At 40.1% G+C, this 18420-nt stretch overlaps 1 protein-coding gene across 13 annotated transcripts in view; it reads left to right on the top strand.

Annotated features, from left to right (window-relative positions):
- INTS10 (integrator complex subunit 10) overlaps positions 1-17022 on the top strand; it is a 33335-nt gene extending 16313 nt beyond the window's left edge. The window contains exons 13-19 of one of the 13 annotated variants that reach the window (XR_013525549.1): positions 2004-2112; positions 7610-7689; positions 8832-9484; positions 10210-10307; positions 10990-11083; positions 13836-14241; positions 16618-17022. Coding sequence is in view for 3 of the 13 variants with exons in the window: in XM_008979196.6 (XP_008977444.1) it covers positions 2004-2112; positions 7610-7689; positions 8832-8994; positions 10990-11083; positions 14432-14509; positions 16618-16774 (681 nt within the window). In the remaining 10 variants the exon portion in view is untranslated. Of the gene's footprint in view, positions 1-2003; positions 2113-7609; positions 7690-8831; positions 9485-10160; positions 10308-10989; positions 11084-13461; positions 13583-13835; positions 14242-14431; positions 14510-16617 lie in introns of all 13 variants that reach the window. The other 12 variants (XR_013525545.1, XR_013525548.1, XR_001906809.4 and 9 more) reach the window with 12 other exon arrangements.
- Positions 17023-18420: the final 1398 nt, after the last annotated feature.

Genomic DNA, 18420 nt, shown 5'->3' with positions numbered 1-18420 from the left:
TGGGAACAGATATTCAGATCATAGTACTGGCCCTTAGACACAAAACTTTCAAGTCATGGTGGACTCTTAACTCTAGCTAATCCTTTTGATTCTAATAGTGTGATACTAATCTCTTTCCTGTATTACTTTGTATTTCTATTGTCACCACCTTAATCCATGCCTTTTAACTAAGTTTTTGGCCTATAACCCTTTTTCCAACCCTATAAAATTATGGTCATTGCTTTCGAGTATACTGCTTTCATCATTCCACTTAAATGAAGTACTGGCTTTCTTGGTGCTCAGTGTTGAACCCTGCTATTGGGTGAGGAGTAACAGTAGGGTGTGGAGAATATGGGATCCCTGCATTCAGGGGCATATGGTTTGAGTTAGGGAAAATAGTATAAGGTGTATGTAAGTCAATTGAAAATCAAATATTAATTGGTAGGCCTCAGTCATAGGCACAATAGGCATGCAGGGAAGGGTGTTTTCTTTGTTGGGTCCCAAGAGTCAAGAAGAGATTTATAGAAAAGATTGGCTGGAGATGGGCATCGAAAATGGCAGCTCATAGCTCTGGAGTACAAGTCTCGGCTAGCTCTGTGACATTGTCAGGTTACCCCACCCAGGCCTATCCAACTCCAGAGTTCAAGTTCTCAACTCCGAGGCTGCCTGTCTCTAAACTAGACCTCTAGAACTGCACCTGTGGGCATAGGTGCAGTTCTAGAGGTGCCAATATATGGATCCTGCAGCCTTTGGGGCAGTCAGCCATGACCTTGGGCTGCTGGGGCCACCCAGGGTCAACTGCTGCCAACCCTGACCAGCCTCACACAGATTACTTTCAGGGTGTGCCACATCGTGAAAAGAGTTGGGAAGCATGGGCTTAAAGCTCCACTTCTGGGGGTTGAACAGTGAGAACACATGGACACAGGGAGGGGAACATCACACACTGGGTCCTTTTGGGGGGTTGGGAACAAGAAGAGAGGGACCTGTTGAGGTGTGGGGACAAGGAGAGAGAGAGCATTAGGACAAATACCTAAGATATGCAGGGCTTAAAACCTAGATGACAGGTTGATAGATGCAGCAAACCACCATGGCACATGTTTACGTAACACATCACACGTTTGGCACATGTATCCCTGAAATTACCTGGAGACCCAGAGAAGTCTCTGGCCTTTTGCATAAAAGGAAAAAAAAATAAGCTCCACTTTCTTATCTGGCAAATGGAAATAACAAAAGGGTTTGCTGACACGGAGAAAAGGCGCATTGCATGAAATTGATTGTTATTCGAATTGGAATAGGTAGCGAGGGAGTGGTGATGCAGCGTCTGGATCAAGGCCGGCCTGCACAGAGGCAGTCGAGGCTCCTCTCCTCCACCAGCACTGCATCTCATCTGTGTCCAGCATCTCATCTGTGTCCCAGACCAAACCTCAGGCAAATCACCTAAACCCATACACAGCCGTTCCCCCCCGTGCCCGACTTCCTCTCCTGCTCTCAAGGCCTCTTTTCTGCATTCCAATCCTTCTTCTCTTTAAAGCTTAGGACAAGATAACCTTCCGCCTGAAGCTTTTCCTGCTAGCTTCGCCTGTGTGTCTTTTCTCCTGTGTTTTAGTTTATGCTCTATATCATACCCCTTAGACTTCTGCTACATATTTTATTGTTAGTTTTTCTATGCAGTGTGTTAGTCAGTGTCTTTTGGGCAGGGAAATCTTTCTTTTGGCTGCTGCTACGCTGTTGAACACCTCAGTACTCAATGCTTGGTTAATTTTTAAGGTTTGTTTTTTAATAGCAAAGAATGGGTTATTGTTCCCTCAAAGGTCTAGTACATAGATTGAGTCTTATTGTTCACTGTTGAGCAAGTAATGATCTGTATTCACCGCAGAGCAAGTAGTGATCACAAAAAGAGGTAGAAATAGAGACCTCCATGTATACATTGTCTGACTGTACACTGCAAATATTTTGGTACTTTGTTTATTTGATTTCAGTTCAGAAAGCTTCAAGTTAGTTCCTTTTGGTCTTTTCTGCTTTAGATGACATGTGAAAAAGTCCTCGATTTGATGTGCTACATGGTACTCCCCATTCAAGATGGAGGCAAATCCCAGGAGGAACCCACAAAAATAAAGCCTAAATTTAGAAAAGGTATGGTGACGTGTTTTATTATGATTTTGTAAAAATAGCTTAAAAGCCAGGCATGGTGGCTGACGCTTATAATCTCAGCTCCTTGGAGGTCGAGGCAGGAGGATAGCTTGAGCCCAGGAGTTTGAGACCAGCCTGGGCAAGGTAGTGAGACTCCCATCTCTTAAAAAAATTTAAAAAGAAAAGAAAAATCGTTTTCGGACCCAAGGCTGAACAGCGTTTTACAGTTCCTAATGAGATAATACGCTACAGGGCTTGCCAAATTGTATAAAAAGTTAATCCCTTTCCAAGTTTTTCCTTGGCTCTGATTTCATGAGCAGATGTAAATGTCTTTCTTCTAAAGCTCTCTTCACTTCCTGAGTTTGTTATCTCTTTGACGAATTTCAGTGAATTCTTCTTCCTGTCTGTACAATTCTAGGAAAATGTGTAGATGATTAATAAGGGGGTGTCTCTCAGCACATCCCTCTGAAACCATTCTCAGCTTCAGCTCAAGCTTCATGTTGCTTGAAAAATGAAAGTACAGCTGATGTTAAGTTTGTTAGAAAAAGATACATAAATTAAACCTGAAGAAAATAGAGGACTGGAAAGAATAATGCTAAGAGCAGAAATCAATGAAAAGGAAAACAAAATAGAGAACATTAATAACACTGGAAGGTTATTTTTGAAAAATATATAAAATTGATAACCCTCTAACAAGATTGATCAGGAGGAAAGTGAACATAAATTACCAATATCAGAAATGAAAAAGGGAATGTCACTACAGATCCTACTGAAATCAAAAGAACAGTAAAAGAATACATTATGAAAAGCTTTATGCCAATAAACTCAGCAACTTAGATGCAATGAAAACGTTTCTTAAAAACACAGTTTACCAAAATTGACACAAAAATGAAATAGAAAATCAGAACATTCTGCTGGGAACGGTGGCTCACACCTGTAATCCAGCATTTTGGGAGGCCAAGGCGGGCAGATCATTTGAGCCTAGAAGTTGGAGACCAGCCTGGGCAACATAGTGAAATGCCATCTCTACTAAAAATACAAAAATTAGCTGGGTGTGCTGTAGTCTCAGCTACTCTGGAGGCTGGGGTGGGAGAAGCATTTGAACCTGGGAGGCAGAGGTTGCAGTGAGCCGAGATCACAGCACTGCACTTGTCGCCTGGGCAACAAAGCAAGACCCTGAAGGAAGAAAGAAAGAAAGAAAGAAAGAAAGAAAGAAAGAAAGAAAGAAAGAAAGAGAGAGAGACAGAGAGACAGAGAGAGAGAAGGAAGGAAGGAAGGAAGGAAGGAAGGAAGGAAGGAAGGAAGGAAGGAAGGAAGGAAGGAAAGAAGGAAGGGAAAGAATGTTCCTTTAGCTATTAAAGAAATTAAATTTGTTATCAAAAACCTTCCATAAAGAATTCAGGTCTAAATTGCTTCATTGGTGAATTATATCAAGAATTTAGGAAGAAATAGTGCCAATTCTACACAAACTCTTACCAGAAAATAGAGGAAGATTCCTAATTCATTTTTTACGGCTGACACAATAACCCTGATAGCAAAACCAAGCGAGAGCATCACAAGAAAAGAACCTTAAAGGCCAGTATCCTTCATGAACTATCGTAGGTGCCAAATCCTTAACAAAATATTAGCAAACTGACTACAGCAATATAGAAGGACAATATATTATGACCAAATATTCCAGGAATGCATAGGTGTTTGAACATATAAAAATCAGTGTAATTCACTTCATTAGCAGATAGAAGGAGAAAAATCATGACTGTCTTAGTAGATACAGACAGAATTCAATATCACTTCATGATAAAAAAAAATCTTAGCAAACTAGGAATAGAAGGAAACTATTTTTTAACATCAAACTTAACTGTGAAATATCAAATGCTTTTTCCCACTAAGATTAGAAACTGTACAAGGATGTCTGCTCTCACTACTTCTGTTCAATATTCTGGAAATTCTAGGCAATACAGCAGGCAAGAAAAGTGAATAAAGGCATTAAGATTTAAAAGACTATTCACAGCTATGACTACCTTTATTCACAGTTACGTGTTTTGGCTGGGCATGATAACTTAACGCCTGTAATCCAAGCACTTTGGGAGGCTGAAGCAAGAGGATCACTTGAGCCTAGGAGCCCAAATCACTGTGGGCAACAAAGTGAGATCCTATCTCTTCCAAAAATTTAAAAATTAGCCAGGCTTAGTGGTGTGCACCTGTAGTTCCAGCTACCCTTTACAGGCTGAAGCAGGAGGAATGCTTGAGCCTAGGAGGTCAAGGCTATGGTGAGCTATGATTACATCATTTCACTGCAGCCTGGCAACAGAGAAAGATTTGCCTGTCTCAAGAAACCAACACAGTTACATATTTGGCTGCGTAGAAAACTTGAGGGAATCTGACAAATTCTCAAGGCCGGGTGTGGTGGCTCACGCCTCTGATCCCAGCACTTTGAGAGGCCGAGGCAGATGGATCACTTGCGACCAGAAATTTGAGACGAGCCTGGCCAACACGGTAAAACCCCATCTCTACTAAAAATACAAAAGTTAGCCAGGTGTAGTGGCACACAACTTTAATCCCAGTTACTTAGGAGGTTGAGGTGGGAGAATCACTTGAATCTGGGAGGCGGAGATTTCAGTGAGCCAAGATTGTTCCACTGCACTCCAGCCTAGGTGACAGAGTGAGACCTTGTCTCAAAAAAGAAAAAAAAATTTCCAAGACACTTCAGTGTATAAAAACTCAGTTCAATTTTTATAATCAGTTAGAAAATGAATTTTTTAAGATACCATTTCTAATAGCATCAAAAAAAAACCCATAAAATATTTAGAGGCAAATTTAACAAAAAATGTGCAAAACCTCCACTTTGAATATCACAAAGCATTTCTGAGAAAAATTAAAGATGTTTGAAAATGGATAGATCATGTTTCTAGATCAGAAGATTCAATTATTATTATGGTGCCAGTTCTCTCCTAATGTATCTATAGGTTAGATAAAATGTCAACCAAAATTACAGCAGACTTTATGGTTTTTGTAGGTTTTTTGGTAGAAGTTCACAAAGTGATTCTAAAATGTCAGTGAAAATATTATATAATCTAGAACAGTCAAAACAGTTTTAAAAAAGGCACAAGTGACTTATACTACATAACAACAAGATTTAATATACAAGCATAATAATCAAGACAGAGTTGACAAAATATTGATATAAGAATGGAAGATCCAGAAGTAGACCTGCTTATTGATCAAATGATTTTCAATGAAGGCATCAGAGTAATTCAGTAGGGAAAGGAAAGACTTTTCATCCAGTTCTGCTACAGCAGATTACTTTGTATATGTTTTAAGTTTTCTATAACAAATGGTTAAAAAAAAATCTAGCCCAGGCTTCTTTGAAAATTAAGTATTTCTGCAGAACTGAAAGTTTGTCGTTGAAACTCATGACCCTGTAGATGAAGACTCACAGCTTGAGAAACACTGATCTCAGGTGTACAAGTAAGAGGCCAGGTTTATAATTATTAGATAATGACATGTTCAACTTGGTAGTGCTAACTTGATTTCCATGACTTTATACACCTTCCGGAAACCAATCAGGTGGATAAGAGTGACCTAGCTGATGTCAAGACTTATTTTTTCCAAGTTTTAGTAATTAAGATAGGGTAGTATTGGCACAGGGATTGACCAATGGAACAGCATAGAAAACTGAGAAATACATGACATTAAAATTCGGTGGGGGATGAATGAATTTATTCAGTAAGTGGCACTAGAACAGTTTATTTTCCAAATGTAAAAAATGACAATAAAATAATAAGATTCCCCCCCCTTCACACTACATAGACATCCTCTACATTTTAAGGTTGAAATGTGAAAGCAAAAACTCCAAAACTTCTAAACTTTTAGAAGAAAATTTAAAAAAAGAAAGATTAGTAAATTTGATCACATTAAAATTAAAATACCAACAACAGCTGTTATAGTCAGAGTGAAAAGATAAGCCATAGACTGCCAGAAAATTCTCTATCACATTAAATCAACAAAAACTTAGCATCCAGAGTTTTGAAAGAGCTCCTTCAGACCAATAGGAAGCAATTAACCAACGCACATAGAAAAATAGGCAAAGGACAGGAGCAATACATTCACAGGAACAGAAATCCAAATGGCCAAAAACTATTTGAAAAGATTCTAAACCTTTAGTCATATGGGCAATTCAGATTAAAGCAGTAACCTACCATTTCACACACATCAGAATGCAAAAGTTGAAGAGATAATAATGCCCATTAGGATGTGAAGGAACACAGTGCCCATGTGCTTCTGGGAGGTGTACAAAGTCGTGCAACCATTCTGGAAACCAACTTCACATTAATTACCTAATTATTATATATACCTCACCTCCCAGTTATATAGCTTAGATTAAATGTTTTTCAAGCTATGAGTCTTCATTTACTGGGTCATGAGTTTCAACCCCAATTTTTCTTTTACAATGAGATAGGATTTAATAATATTTTTAAAAGACATCTCAGATAAGAAGAGAGACTATTATTTAATGCACCTTTTGTTTTGGATATATCACATTATGTAAGTATGTGTGTACAGGATCCCATGTAAAAAATGTATTTATTTCTTGCTACTTGCCTATGAGTAGAGAAGGATAGCAGCTGTAAAGAACACAGACCACAAAGAAAAGATTGGGATCTTGCTTTGAAAGCCATTGTTTATAGTTATTTCCATAAATGTACAAGAATATGTAAGAATGTATATTTAACATTGTAATAGTGAAAAATTGGAAATGTCAACTTCCACCAAAAAAAGAATGGATGCATCATTTACGATATATGTAGACAACAGAATACTATATAACACTGAAAATGAATGAACGGGAGCTACATGCATTGATATTGATCAACTGATAAATCTGAACCACATGAAGTTGAGTAGAAAAAGCAGTTTGCAGAAGGATACATACACTATGACACCATTTATATAGCAGACTGAAAGCATGCAAAACAATCCAGTGTTGTTTATAAATACAAACTTCTGTGGTAGAAGTGTGTAATATTCGATAGGAATGACCACCACTGCCTTCAGAATTATGGCTACCTCTGGGATGGAAAAGAATGGGATCAGAGGAGGATACACAATAGGCTGTAACTAATTGTGTGATCATTTATAATAGAATTGTTTAAAATTAAAATATTAACATTTCCTGAAGCTGAGTGGTAAGCACACCAGCGTTTATCATAGTCTCTCTATATAATTTTCTGTATATTTAAAATATTTTATCATTAAAAGTATTTAAACAAGTTTAGGAAAGAATATCGATAAATGAAATCTAGAGACTATCAAAAGCCAGTTTCACCATCATAAAGTATAATTGTGTTTCAGCTATAATTGAATTCATGTGACAGTTGTGTATCCTTTTGTTTTCTTGTTTTTGTTTTTGTTTTAATGAAAACAATGTAAACATTTGTCTTTCAAAGCCTTTTTCTTTGATAATAATGGACATTAACATAACATTGTGGACTTCTGTTAGGTTTGGATCTGAAGCTCCTGCCTTGTACCAGCAAGGCTATTATGCCATACTGCCTGCATTTAATGTTAGCCTGTTTTAAGGTAAGCTTAAACTTGATGAGCTTGAAAAAAATTTAATTTCAAATATTATTCTATGACTTGAAAACATGAGAGCCTTGTTAAGGATTGTTAGTTTGTGCTTTCAAGGGCAGGCCAGTACAGTTAGAAAAGCTCATGGGCTAGTAATTAACAAATCTTAAATAGTGACTGCACTAGGCAGAGAAGTAGGAAATTCTCCCCATCCTCAAAAAGTGTAATAGTGGGACAGATATGCAAATAACCTGTACTTTTGTAGTGAGTTCGGTAAATATTTTATGAATGTATTACGTACAAAGAAAGAGAATACAAATGGCAGTTGGGTTCACAGAGGGATGATGAGTTTGTCATTGTAAAGATGTGCTAGATGAAGCGTGTTAGGTATTGAGATCAACACCACTAACAACCCAACAGTGTTGAGAAAGTTCTAGGACTTGAAAGAACAAGGCCCTGGGCTGCAGGTAGAGAGCAGAGCCTTAGAGAAGGGAGGCTTAATTGTTTAAAGGTTTGTTGGCCAGAGAGTAAAACATTGGGTCTCCACTTTAGTGCAGTAACTCCCAGACTTAACTCCTCATCCCTATCACTTGGGACAACAGAAAAAATATAAAGTATGATTTTATGCATAAGTTGCTCGTTTAAAACAAACCTCCTTTGACCATTTCTCTAGTTCACGCTAGTGCTTATTTCCTTGTAGCTCGCTGCCTTTCTTTCTCCCCAGTCCCATGTTCTCTCCGAATAGTTCTCTCCTGGATGGTCTGTTGCCCACCTTCTGCTTTCATCTGCTCCCCTTCAAATAAATCTCCAGAGTCACTCCTCCCTTACACAGGATGAATCAGTGTTCTCTACCCATATGCAAAAGCTTCAGGCCCACCTGTGTCTAACTCCCATCTACACACACTGCCAGCAGCTGTGCACAGCCCAGAGGGAGCCTGAGGCTTCTACCCAAAGATGGTTAGAATCCACCCTCCTTAGAAGGCAGCTGTGATGTTTACCAGCCTTTTCCTCATGCCTTTGTTTCCTTCTTACTCTAATGACCTTTACCACACATTTGCATATAGATCTTGTTTTCAGAAAGTGATGTTTGGTGTATTTCAGATAAACCTGTGACTTCCTTTTCCTTCTGTCTTGTATAAATCTTTGTCCTGCAGCTTAGAGCTTTCACAGACAACAGAGATGACATGGCGCTGGGGCATGTGATTGTGTTGCTTCAGCAAGAGTGGCCACGGGGCGAGAACCTTTTCCTGAAAGCTGTCAATAAAATTTGCCAACAAGGAAATTTCCAATATGAGAATTTTTTCAATTACGTTACAAGTATCCTTTTTTTCTTGGTTAAGCATAACACATTCTGATTTTTTTTACATTGAATACATGTTCAAAAATGAATGAACCATTCTGGATAGAAATAATGATTTTTACTATTTTGGGGGGAAGAGAAGGAATGGGGATTAAAACCGGGGCTGTGGCAGTTGATCTTGTGAAAGTCGTAAAAGACATGATTCAAGAATTGGGAATCTCACAACCCTCTTCCATTTTCCACTGCTAGCTGGCTTCTAAGAAGGCCAAGATGCCTACAGTAATAGCCTACAGGTTGCTGATAGGTCCAGCTTGGCCGGTTTAGCTATGGATATAATATTAATAGTTGCTCTTCTTCCATCTTATCAAAAGCATGCCTCCTGTGGCCTCTCGGAATGGTGGCTGTGCCCTGCAATCTCTTGTTAGGGCACCCTGCCACAGCTGTCTTATCTCCCAATGAGTACCCACCAAAGATGCTGCACAGCCCAAGAGCTGCTTCTAATGTTAGGTAATGCTCTACTTCACACTGTTTATTAGGGAAAGACCTTTGAATTAAAGGTTATTTATCAGTTTGAGTGTTTTTACTTCATTGCTTATCTTACCAATTATTTTTGAATTGCAAGGAATATAAATGATATTCTTGTTCAGGTGCCCACAGCAATAGTTTTTATTTTTTTATTTAATCTTTTTCATTTTTTTTTTTTTTTTTTTGAGATGGAGTCTTGCTCTGTCATCAGGCTGGAGTGTAGTGGCGTGATCTCGGCTCACTGCAACCTCCACCTCCCAAGTTCAAGTGATTCTCCTGCCTCATCCTCCCGAGTGGCTGGGACTACAGGCCCACACCACCACGCCCAGCTAATTTTTGTATTTTTAGTAGAGACAGGATTTCATCATGTTGGCCAGGATGGTCTCCATCTCTTGACTTTGTGATCTATCTGCCTCGGTCTCCCAAAGTGCTGGGATTACAGGTGTGCACCACCGCACCTGGCCAGTTTTTATTTTATTTTTTTAGAGTCAGGGCCTTGCTGTGTCACCCAGGCCCAAGTATCATGGCGTGATCATGGCACACTACAGCCTCAGACTCCTAGGCTCAAGAGACCTCCTGCCTTAGCCTTCTGAGTAGCTAGGACTACAGGCATGCACTACCCTGCCAGACCAAAATAATAGTTTTTAACCTTTTTTAGGACAGGTATCTTCTGAGAATCTGATGAAAGTTATATAATTTTTCACTAGAAAAATGCATATATGAATGTCATCGACATTTTGCATAAAATTTGGGTGACTTGCAGAAGCTTCCTCCCCTGATGCATCTAAAAATCCTTGTACCCCAGGTATGAAGAAGTAATCATTTTATTTTTGTGAATTTCATGTTCTGTAATACCAAATGATCCTCCCTACTCTTTCACGTCTCTCATTTCTTATTTAAAAAAAAAAAAAAATTTGCCCTTGCAACCATGTAGTATTTAATTATCATCCATAATACATCCCTTTAGCCTGGCATGTCTCATGCCAAGAGTTATCTGTACAAGGGAGTTTGGTGGGTGTAAGAACCATGTTTTTGAGGCTGGGTGCGGTGGCTCACACCTATAATTCCAGCACTTCGGGAGGCCGAGGTGGGCAGATCACCTGATGTTGGGAGTTCGAGACCAGCCTTACCAACATGGAGAAACCCCGTCTCTACTAAAAATATAAAATTAGCCTGGCATGGTGGCAGGTGCCTGTAATCCCAGCTACTCAGGAGGCTGTGGCAGGAAAATCGCTCAACGTGGGAGGCAGAGGTTGTGGTGAGCCAAGACTGCGCCATTGCACTCCAGCCTGGGCAACAAGAGCAAAACTCTGTCTTAACAAAAAAAAGAATCAGGTTTTGGAATCAGACAGATCTAGGTTCAAATATGGAGTCTGCAGATAGTGGGATGGTGATGGGCAAGTTATTCAATTGCCGAGACCCCATTTCTTCATCAGAGAGAACTGGCACCTTGTTTTACGTGTGGTTAACCTGAATCTGGCCTGCAGATATTGATATGCTGGAGGAATTTGCCTACTTGAGAACTCAGGAAGGTGGGAAAATTCATCTGGAATTACTACCCAATCAAGGAATGCTGATCAAGTAAGTATGCTCTCTTTTGCTCTTCCATACTGAGTGCTCACCTTTTGTGTCTTTGTATGAAGTATTTGTAAATGTCTATACCTATCAAAAATTTAATACAAAGGACTTTGAACCTGGTCTCCGTTTTGACAGTCAGTTTGATTCTGGGTACCTTTTGAAAGACTCGAATTTCCTTAACTACATTTCTCAAACACTTTGCTTAAATTGGGGTATTTTTGTCATGATTATAACTTTTTCACAAACAAAAGTCTCATTCATGATATTTTTTCTTTTAAAAAATTTACAGGGTGATTCTGTAAGTTTCTGATTAGGCACAGAGTGCCTTTAATTAAGGCACTCACAGCTGAGTGGCTGGGCAAGGTAGCTTCACACCTATAATCCCAGCACTTTGGGAGGTGGAGGCTGGTGGATCACCTGAGGCCAGGATTTAGAGACCAGCCTGGCCAACATGGTGAAACCCCATCTCTACTAAGAATACAAAAAAAAAAAAAAAATTAATCTGGGCATGGTGGCAGGTGCCTGTAATTCCAGCTACTCAGGAGGCTGAGGCAGGAGAACTGCTTAAACCCGGGAGACAGAGGCTGCACTGAGGCAAGACAGCACCACTGCACTCCGGCCTGGGCAACAAGAGCAAAACTCCACCTCAAAAAAAAAAAACAGCTGTACTTAATTAAAATTGTGCTGAGTTAGAAAAATTCTTTAGAAAAAACTACAGACTTAATAAACTATGAAGCCCTCCTATGCAATCCTCATTACTCATAGAATACGAAGTATTAATAAAATAGCCAGGTGTAGTGCCTCTGGGAACACACCAGTCAAGAAATGATGGTGCCAGTGGTTGGTCTCCATCATCCTCCCCTCACCCACAGGATGTTACTAAAATTCCGGGTTGGCCCAGATGAAAATGCCAAATTAGTGACCATTTATGATTTTTAAATAGCTCATAAATCTTGCTTCTCTCCTTCAATCCTCATTGTAGTTTGGGTAATATATCCTCTCTGCTGTAAATGCCACGTGAAGTTTTATTTTCATACTTCCTCCTTTGCTTCCTGCACATTCAGTGTGTCTGTAAGTCAGTGTTAGAGTTTCTCCAAGAGACTGAACCCTGAGCGAGAAGAAAGTACCACTAAAGCTACAAACATTTTTCTTTTTCCCTCAATTGTGGAAGAAACTAATTTTCAGTTGTTGAAAGCAAAACCATATCTTGTTCTATCTTGATAGTCTTAGGAAAATGTCTAGGGAAAGAAGAAATGTTCATTTTAGATTTCTGTAACCTTAGTAATTAGCTGCATAACAAACATTTCTTTTTAAGTCTAGCAGGAATAGGGTCTCATGGAATCCATTCTGAAGAATGGAAAGATTAAGTTTTATTTTTTTCCCTTATCTTACTATTATTAAATTATAAACTTTTAAAATAAAAGAATGATGCTCGCTTTAAAAATACACGAGCCCTTTCTGCATTGGGTTGCTTAAGCAGGATGGACAAGGACTGGCATCTTCCCGTCTCCATTTATTTTTCTAAGATCGTGAATTGAAACTTTGGGAAGAATAACTGTGTTGTTCCAAATATTCTTAACAGTGTTTGGGGATAAAGATTATCTTTGGATACGGGAGCCCAGGTAACCCCTTTCATATTGTGATTTGCTTTCTAGACTTTGAAACTGGATATACAAATACACCCTGAATAAAGCTGTTTAGTTACTTTTCATCAGAAGTCACCATACGAATTAATATAGAGACAGCCATAGTGGTACCCAAGTCTGTGTAGATAGCATTAAACCTACAGATGACTATCACTTTACCTTGAGAATGCTTAACTGTTTGTGCAAGTGTGAGAGATGGACTGTCAAAAAATCAACAGTTGAACCTCAGTCTTCATTGTACTGAACCATTCTTTGACCAGTTTCTACTGAGCTGAACAGTGACGTTAAGTCCATGCGGACAATCCCTAGGATGAGGAATGAGAGCAGGGGAGTGCTGGGTACCAGCTAGTATCATAGGGAAGGGTGTTTGGAACTGTTTGTGTAAAGGACACCCATCATGCACTTCTAACTTTTAAGGGATAACTCTAGGCTGCCCCACGTTGATTGGCATAACCCTTACTTTCTTCTAACTTTCTGTAGAAGACAAGCCCCTTAGAAAAGCTGCAGTTTCAGTTTGGAAGCCAGAATAGGGATTATTCCCTAGCAATCTGACCTTGTAGGGATTTGCCCAGTCTTCACTGTGTGAATCTCAAGGTTAATTACTTATGCCTAAATTAACATGGTAGAAGCACATTGCTTAAGACAGAGAGCTCTTCCTAACTGAGGAATGGTTGGAATCTTCATTAAACAATGTCAATTCCTTTTCCCTTTGGGTTCCAAACAAATTCTCTGAAGCCATTCCAGACCTTTTGGGTGGTCCCTCCAGATGAGTAGCAGAGATGTTGTGAGCAGTGTACACTCCTCCCCGGGGGTAAGGCTGAGTCCGCCTTAGCTGTGGCATCTGGGATGCAAGCAGGTACAGTACCAACATGAGGGCACCCAGTGCTTCACTCAACGGAGGGAGAAGCTCTCTATCTGTTATGCAGACCTTTTGCTCTTGAGTATTTCAAAATAGAAAAATGTTTCTATGCTGATACATGCAGTATCTTGGTTGTATTAGAGTGGATTCAAATGGAAAACAATGTCCTACTTATACTCTGAATAGGGTCAATGATAATGTTTTATGATAGTGTATCGCCAGCTAATACACTACATCTTTGTTGTTACAGAATTCCGCACAGCCATGGGTCCCGGACTCTTATTTTCCCCTCATCTGTTCTCAATACGTTTTTGAAATTCAAACTCACCCTTTTTTTTTTTTTTTAAATCAAAAACTTTGCCAGACCCTTTAATCCTCTTGGAAAGTTCTCTCCACTGGGTCTGTAGTCCTGTTAAAGGTGGTTACCAACCATCACCAGGCTGAATGCTGGGACTGGTACACCATGAGAAAAGTGGAAAGTAAAGAGGCTGGCTTTGAAAATGTGTCTTCTCAAAGGCTGCCCCTGTCCCCTGTTGCCATTCAACTACATTCCATCGTCCTCTTCCTCCCTGGCCGCTTTTTATACCACATCACAAGGGGGCTGAGCTCTGGGACCAGGAACTGAGACGACTCTGGACATGCACCAGCAGGAGCAGGTGCAGTGAGGGCTGGCTAGCTTCTCCCCAGTCTCCTTAAACACCCAGCCGTGGCCAGGGGCTTGTTGAGGTTAACAAGTTTCTGTTTAGTCTGCTTCCAGTCTTGTGTATTTTCTCTGGAGTGTTGTTTTTGCAGTGCAGGGTGAGTCGGTGTGGGTGTTTGAATGCTGCTGTTTGCTGTTTTTTTAAGGCCTTCTAGCCCTCCCATGGGGTTGCTGCAGCAGGAATTCTTACCTGTGCTTCAGCCCAGCATACAGACTGCTGACAGGTACCAAGTGGAATAAACGCCCGCTCATAGTGTGCTGTTTGTCAACATGTTCACTGCCCATGGTTCTCAGCTCTTTGTTCCTCAGTGCTCTTTTCATGCTTTATTTATTTTTTACTTTGTTCTGCATTTTGGCAAACCATCTGGTTGTAATATTGTAACATTTCTTATTTTTTTCCATAAGTTGCCAGTGTGTTTGTGTTCGATTTAAAAATCATTATGGATCTGGAAAAAAAAAATGAAAGCTATATAAAACTGTATTCAATTCAGTGCACATTAGCTCAGGTGTACTGTGATTCTCTTGACAAAACCTTAAGGCTTTCAGTCATATATATTTAAAGATGCTGACGTTTATTTTAAGTGCATTTTGATTTGTAGATATTCATATGAGTGACCAGTCATTATGGTCCTATTAGCAATTAGTTGCCTGGGATCTAAATAGGCACGAGTATGGTTTCTTCCTGCTACTGATGTTTTTTTGAGACCTTACCTTTCTGAATTGAAACTATGTGATAGGCTAAAATGTCACATTTATTAGCTGGTTTATCCTTTTCTTAAACCACAAAACCTTACTAATTCTCTTCTTTATCCAAACTTACTGGAGTGATAGAGGCTCTAATAGAAATATAACTGAGTTGTAAAAAAAGGAGGGTTTGCCATTAGCTAACTGCAAATGCCAGTAACCTCCACTTGGTCAGAGGGTCGGCCCCCGTTTGAAGTTGTAGCCTGGGACCCAGAAGAGCAGTATCTCAGGGCAGCATAAGTGGTTTACATCTATGCCAGTGGGACCTCACTGATGCTGTGTCCTAACTATGGAGCTCCCACCCAGACTTGATGAGAGAGATTCACAAAGGACTGCACATTTACTCCACGCCACATTTACTCTATGCTGTTTTCCCCGGTAGCTCTTTAAAATATCCATGAGCATCAGAAGATTCCGTAATAGCTTTACTTATGTAACAAAGCTGGATTTTTTTTCCTCCTGTTATTTTACAACTTGGTGACTCCTGTTGTCCTTAATTTATATGATGATTAATACAAGTTTTTAAAAACAGACACATTTTTAGAGTAATTTCAACACTTTTATCTTGCCCAGGGACATAAAAATCTTCAGTTTCAATCCTTAAAACTTTGTGCAAGGGAAATTAGACAGCAGGGTGGGAAACAGAGGTGACTTACTTGTCTAAGTCCACCAAATTGCTCAACTAGTAGGTAAAACTCCCTTCCTCTTAACTGAACTAACTGAGTTTTACTCAATTTTTCTTTTCCTTTCTTCATTTTGTTTCTTCTGTTTCCTGGGATTTCATGTGTGATTTCTTTTTCTAAAGCACAACCTTTGGGGCATAGAGACCTTTTTGGCCTGTGTCCCCACCACTCCTTCCACACACGTGCAGGTCTCCCTGAGTGCCAAACAGCCTATGACCATGTAGTCCACTGCTTCTGGTCCTCAGAGATCCCGCCTCTCTCCTGACCTTTGCCACGTTCTGTGTTGGGACCCCAGCTCCCCCTGCATTTTATCCAACACATGAGAGTCTAGATGGTCACAGCATTTAGAGGAGCTTCCCTATTCTGGTGTCCCTGGGAAACAGATGTGCTTGTGACCCTGGCTGTGCAAGAGCCCTGAACCTTTCTGGGAGCACCAGCTGCAGGGGCGATGGGAGGGGCTCACTTGCGTGATGGGCTCATTCGGGTTTCCTTCCTCCTTGCTGCTATTTCTGGAGGGTCTCCTGGCCTGGCTGGCACAAGCCCTTTGTAGCCAGTATGGACTAGACCCATTTGGCCCTAAGTTATTGAATTGTGTACCAATCGGCAGTAGGGAAGCATAACAGAGCTTCAAGGATTCAAAGGCAAAGCAGGTAGCATTTTATTGGACAATTAAATGTTTGGAATAATCTTTTATAGACTGGGCAAGATGTCTGACTAGTTTGAAGTCTTTCTGAAAAGGAATGGGCTGGAACGTTTGGTTGGTGGCAGCTATTCTTTTGTTCTTTTAAAAATATCTTAACTTATACTTAGATATGGGGCAGGTTTTATTCCTACCCAAGTAGCAGTGATCAGTGATGCCGGTGCTAATGCCTGGTCTTTGTCTGTTTCCCTGTCACTGACCTCAGGCACCACACGGTAACTCGAGGCATCACCAAAGGCGTGAAGGAGGACTTTCGCCTGGCCATGGAGCGCCAGGTCTCCCGCTGTGGAGAGAATCTGATGGTGGTTCTGCACAGGTTCTGCATTAATGAGAAGATCTTGCTCCTTCAGACTCTGACCTGAGTGGAGACCTTTCTGCCAGAGACAGCTCGGGACTGTGTAATTTTAGGAGAAGACACACAGCAGTAACTGACATGGCACACTGTTGCTGTTACAAAGAAGAAAACCATCTGAGTTCTAACTGCTCGGTTGCTTAAAAGTAGTTCCCAAGAGTCTGAGAAGCTATTTCTATTTTTAAGAGTCATTTTTTTATAATTTTTGTAAAACAGACTCAATCTGTTTTGTAAATAAAAATCATCCTAAAATTTGAAGTTTTAAAAACTTTCTTTGAATTCTTACAAGTTTTTGAAGAGAGGTGCATTTTTCTTCTTTTCTAAGCATATAGCAGGAAAAATCCAGCATAATTGAATTGAGTAATGAATTTTACTAATATGGATTCTTAAAAGACATATGTCTTCCATGACCTTAAGATTTTATTTTTCATAGTTAGGCTCTGGTCAGTATTACATAGCAATATAATATTAGATGTTTTCACTCAGGAAGTCTGTTTTTTAGAAATAAGGTCTTACTCTACGCTTAGGTTAGAATGTAGTGGCACGATCAGAACTCACCACAGCCTCAAACTCCTGACCTCAAGCAATCCTCCTGCCTCAGCCTCCCAAGTAGTGGGACTACAAGTACACACAACCATGCCCAGCCTTTTTTTTTTTTTTTAATTTTATATAGAGACAAGGTCTCACTATGTTGCCCAGGCTGGTCTCAAACATCTGGCCTCCAGCAATCCTCCCACCTCAGCCTCCCAAAGTGTTGAAATTACAGGCATGAGCCACCATACCTGGCCTTATTTGGGAAGTTTTAACACCAAAAGCATTTATGTAAAAAATGAACTTAAGCCTATCCTCTCTCCACTGACGGTCCCCTGAAGAAGTGGTGCTCAGGGCTGCTGAAAAGCCTAGGGCAGGAAGTGGAGGCGAGAGGCGAGGTATGGCAGAGCAGCCTCCCCACTGCTGTCTGGCTCCAGGAAGGCCCTGCTGCTGTTCCAGGGCCGCCCACGGGCTTCCACCCAGGGGCTTTGGAGCCAGGTGGCCTTGTGTGGCTTTGCATCCTGGCTTTGGCCTGCCCTTTACTTGCTATGTGACCGTGGACAAGCTAACTTCTGTGTGCGTCAAGCTCTTTCTCTGAAAACAGCGAATGGTCCTTCCCTCGCTGGTTGCTGGAAGGATGAAATGTTGCTCCATGTGAAATGCTTGGGAGAGAGCCTTGAGTGTAGTTAGTCCTGGCCAATACTAGCTGTTTGGTTAATGTGTTTTAATTAGGCTAATTTCATTTTTCTTTTGCTCTTCATGAAATAATATAGCAGACAAACATCAACAAAATTTGTTTCAAGGGAGTATTTAAGAATGAAAGAGCTAAGAAGTTTTATAATTACTTGCCACAAAATGTCTTAGAAATCTTTTCTAAATAAAGATCCTTTTTATAGCTATATTAAAATCAACCAGATGGTTTAATAAGGGACATCTGATCTCAAAAAATATCAACTATTGTGTTTTGCGGTGTTTATCAGTGTAGTTTGAGTTTATTACAAATATACAAGCAATCCTTTTTTTAATCATGGAATGTGCTATTGCCTAAAAGCCCCCAAATTAAACATGCTCACCTTTTGGCTTTCTAACACTGTATTAGGGTTCTCCAGAGAGACAGACCTAAAA

Source organism: Callithrix jacchus, chromosome 13 (genome assembly GCF_049354715.1).
Source record: "Callithrix jacchus isolate 240 chromosome 13, calJac240_pri, whole genome shotgun sequence".
NCBI classification, from domain to species: Eukaryota; Metazoa; Chordata; class Mammalia; order Primates; family Cebidae; genus Callithrix; species Callithrix jacchus.
This window is presented reverse-complemented; position numbering and strand designations above follow the sequence as displayed.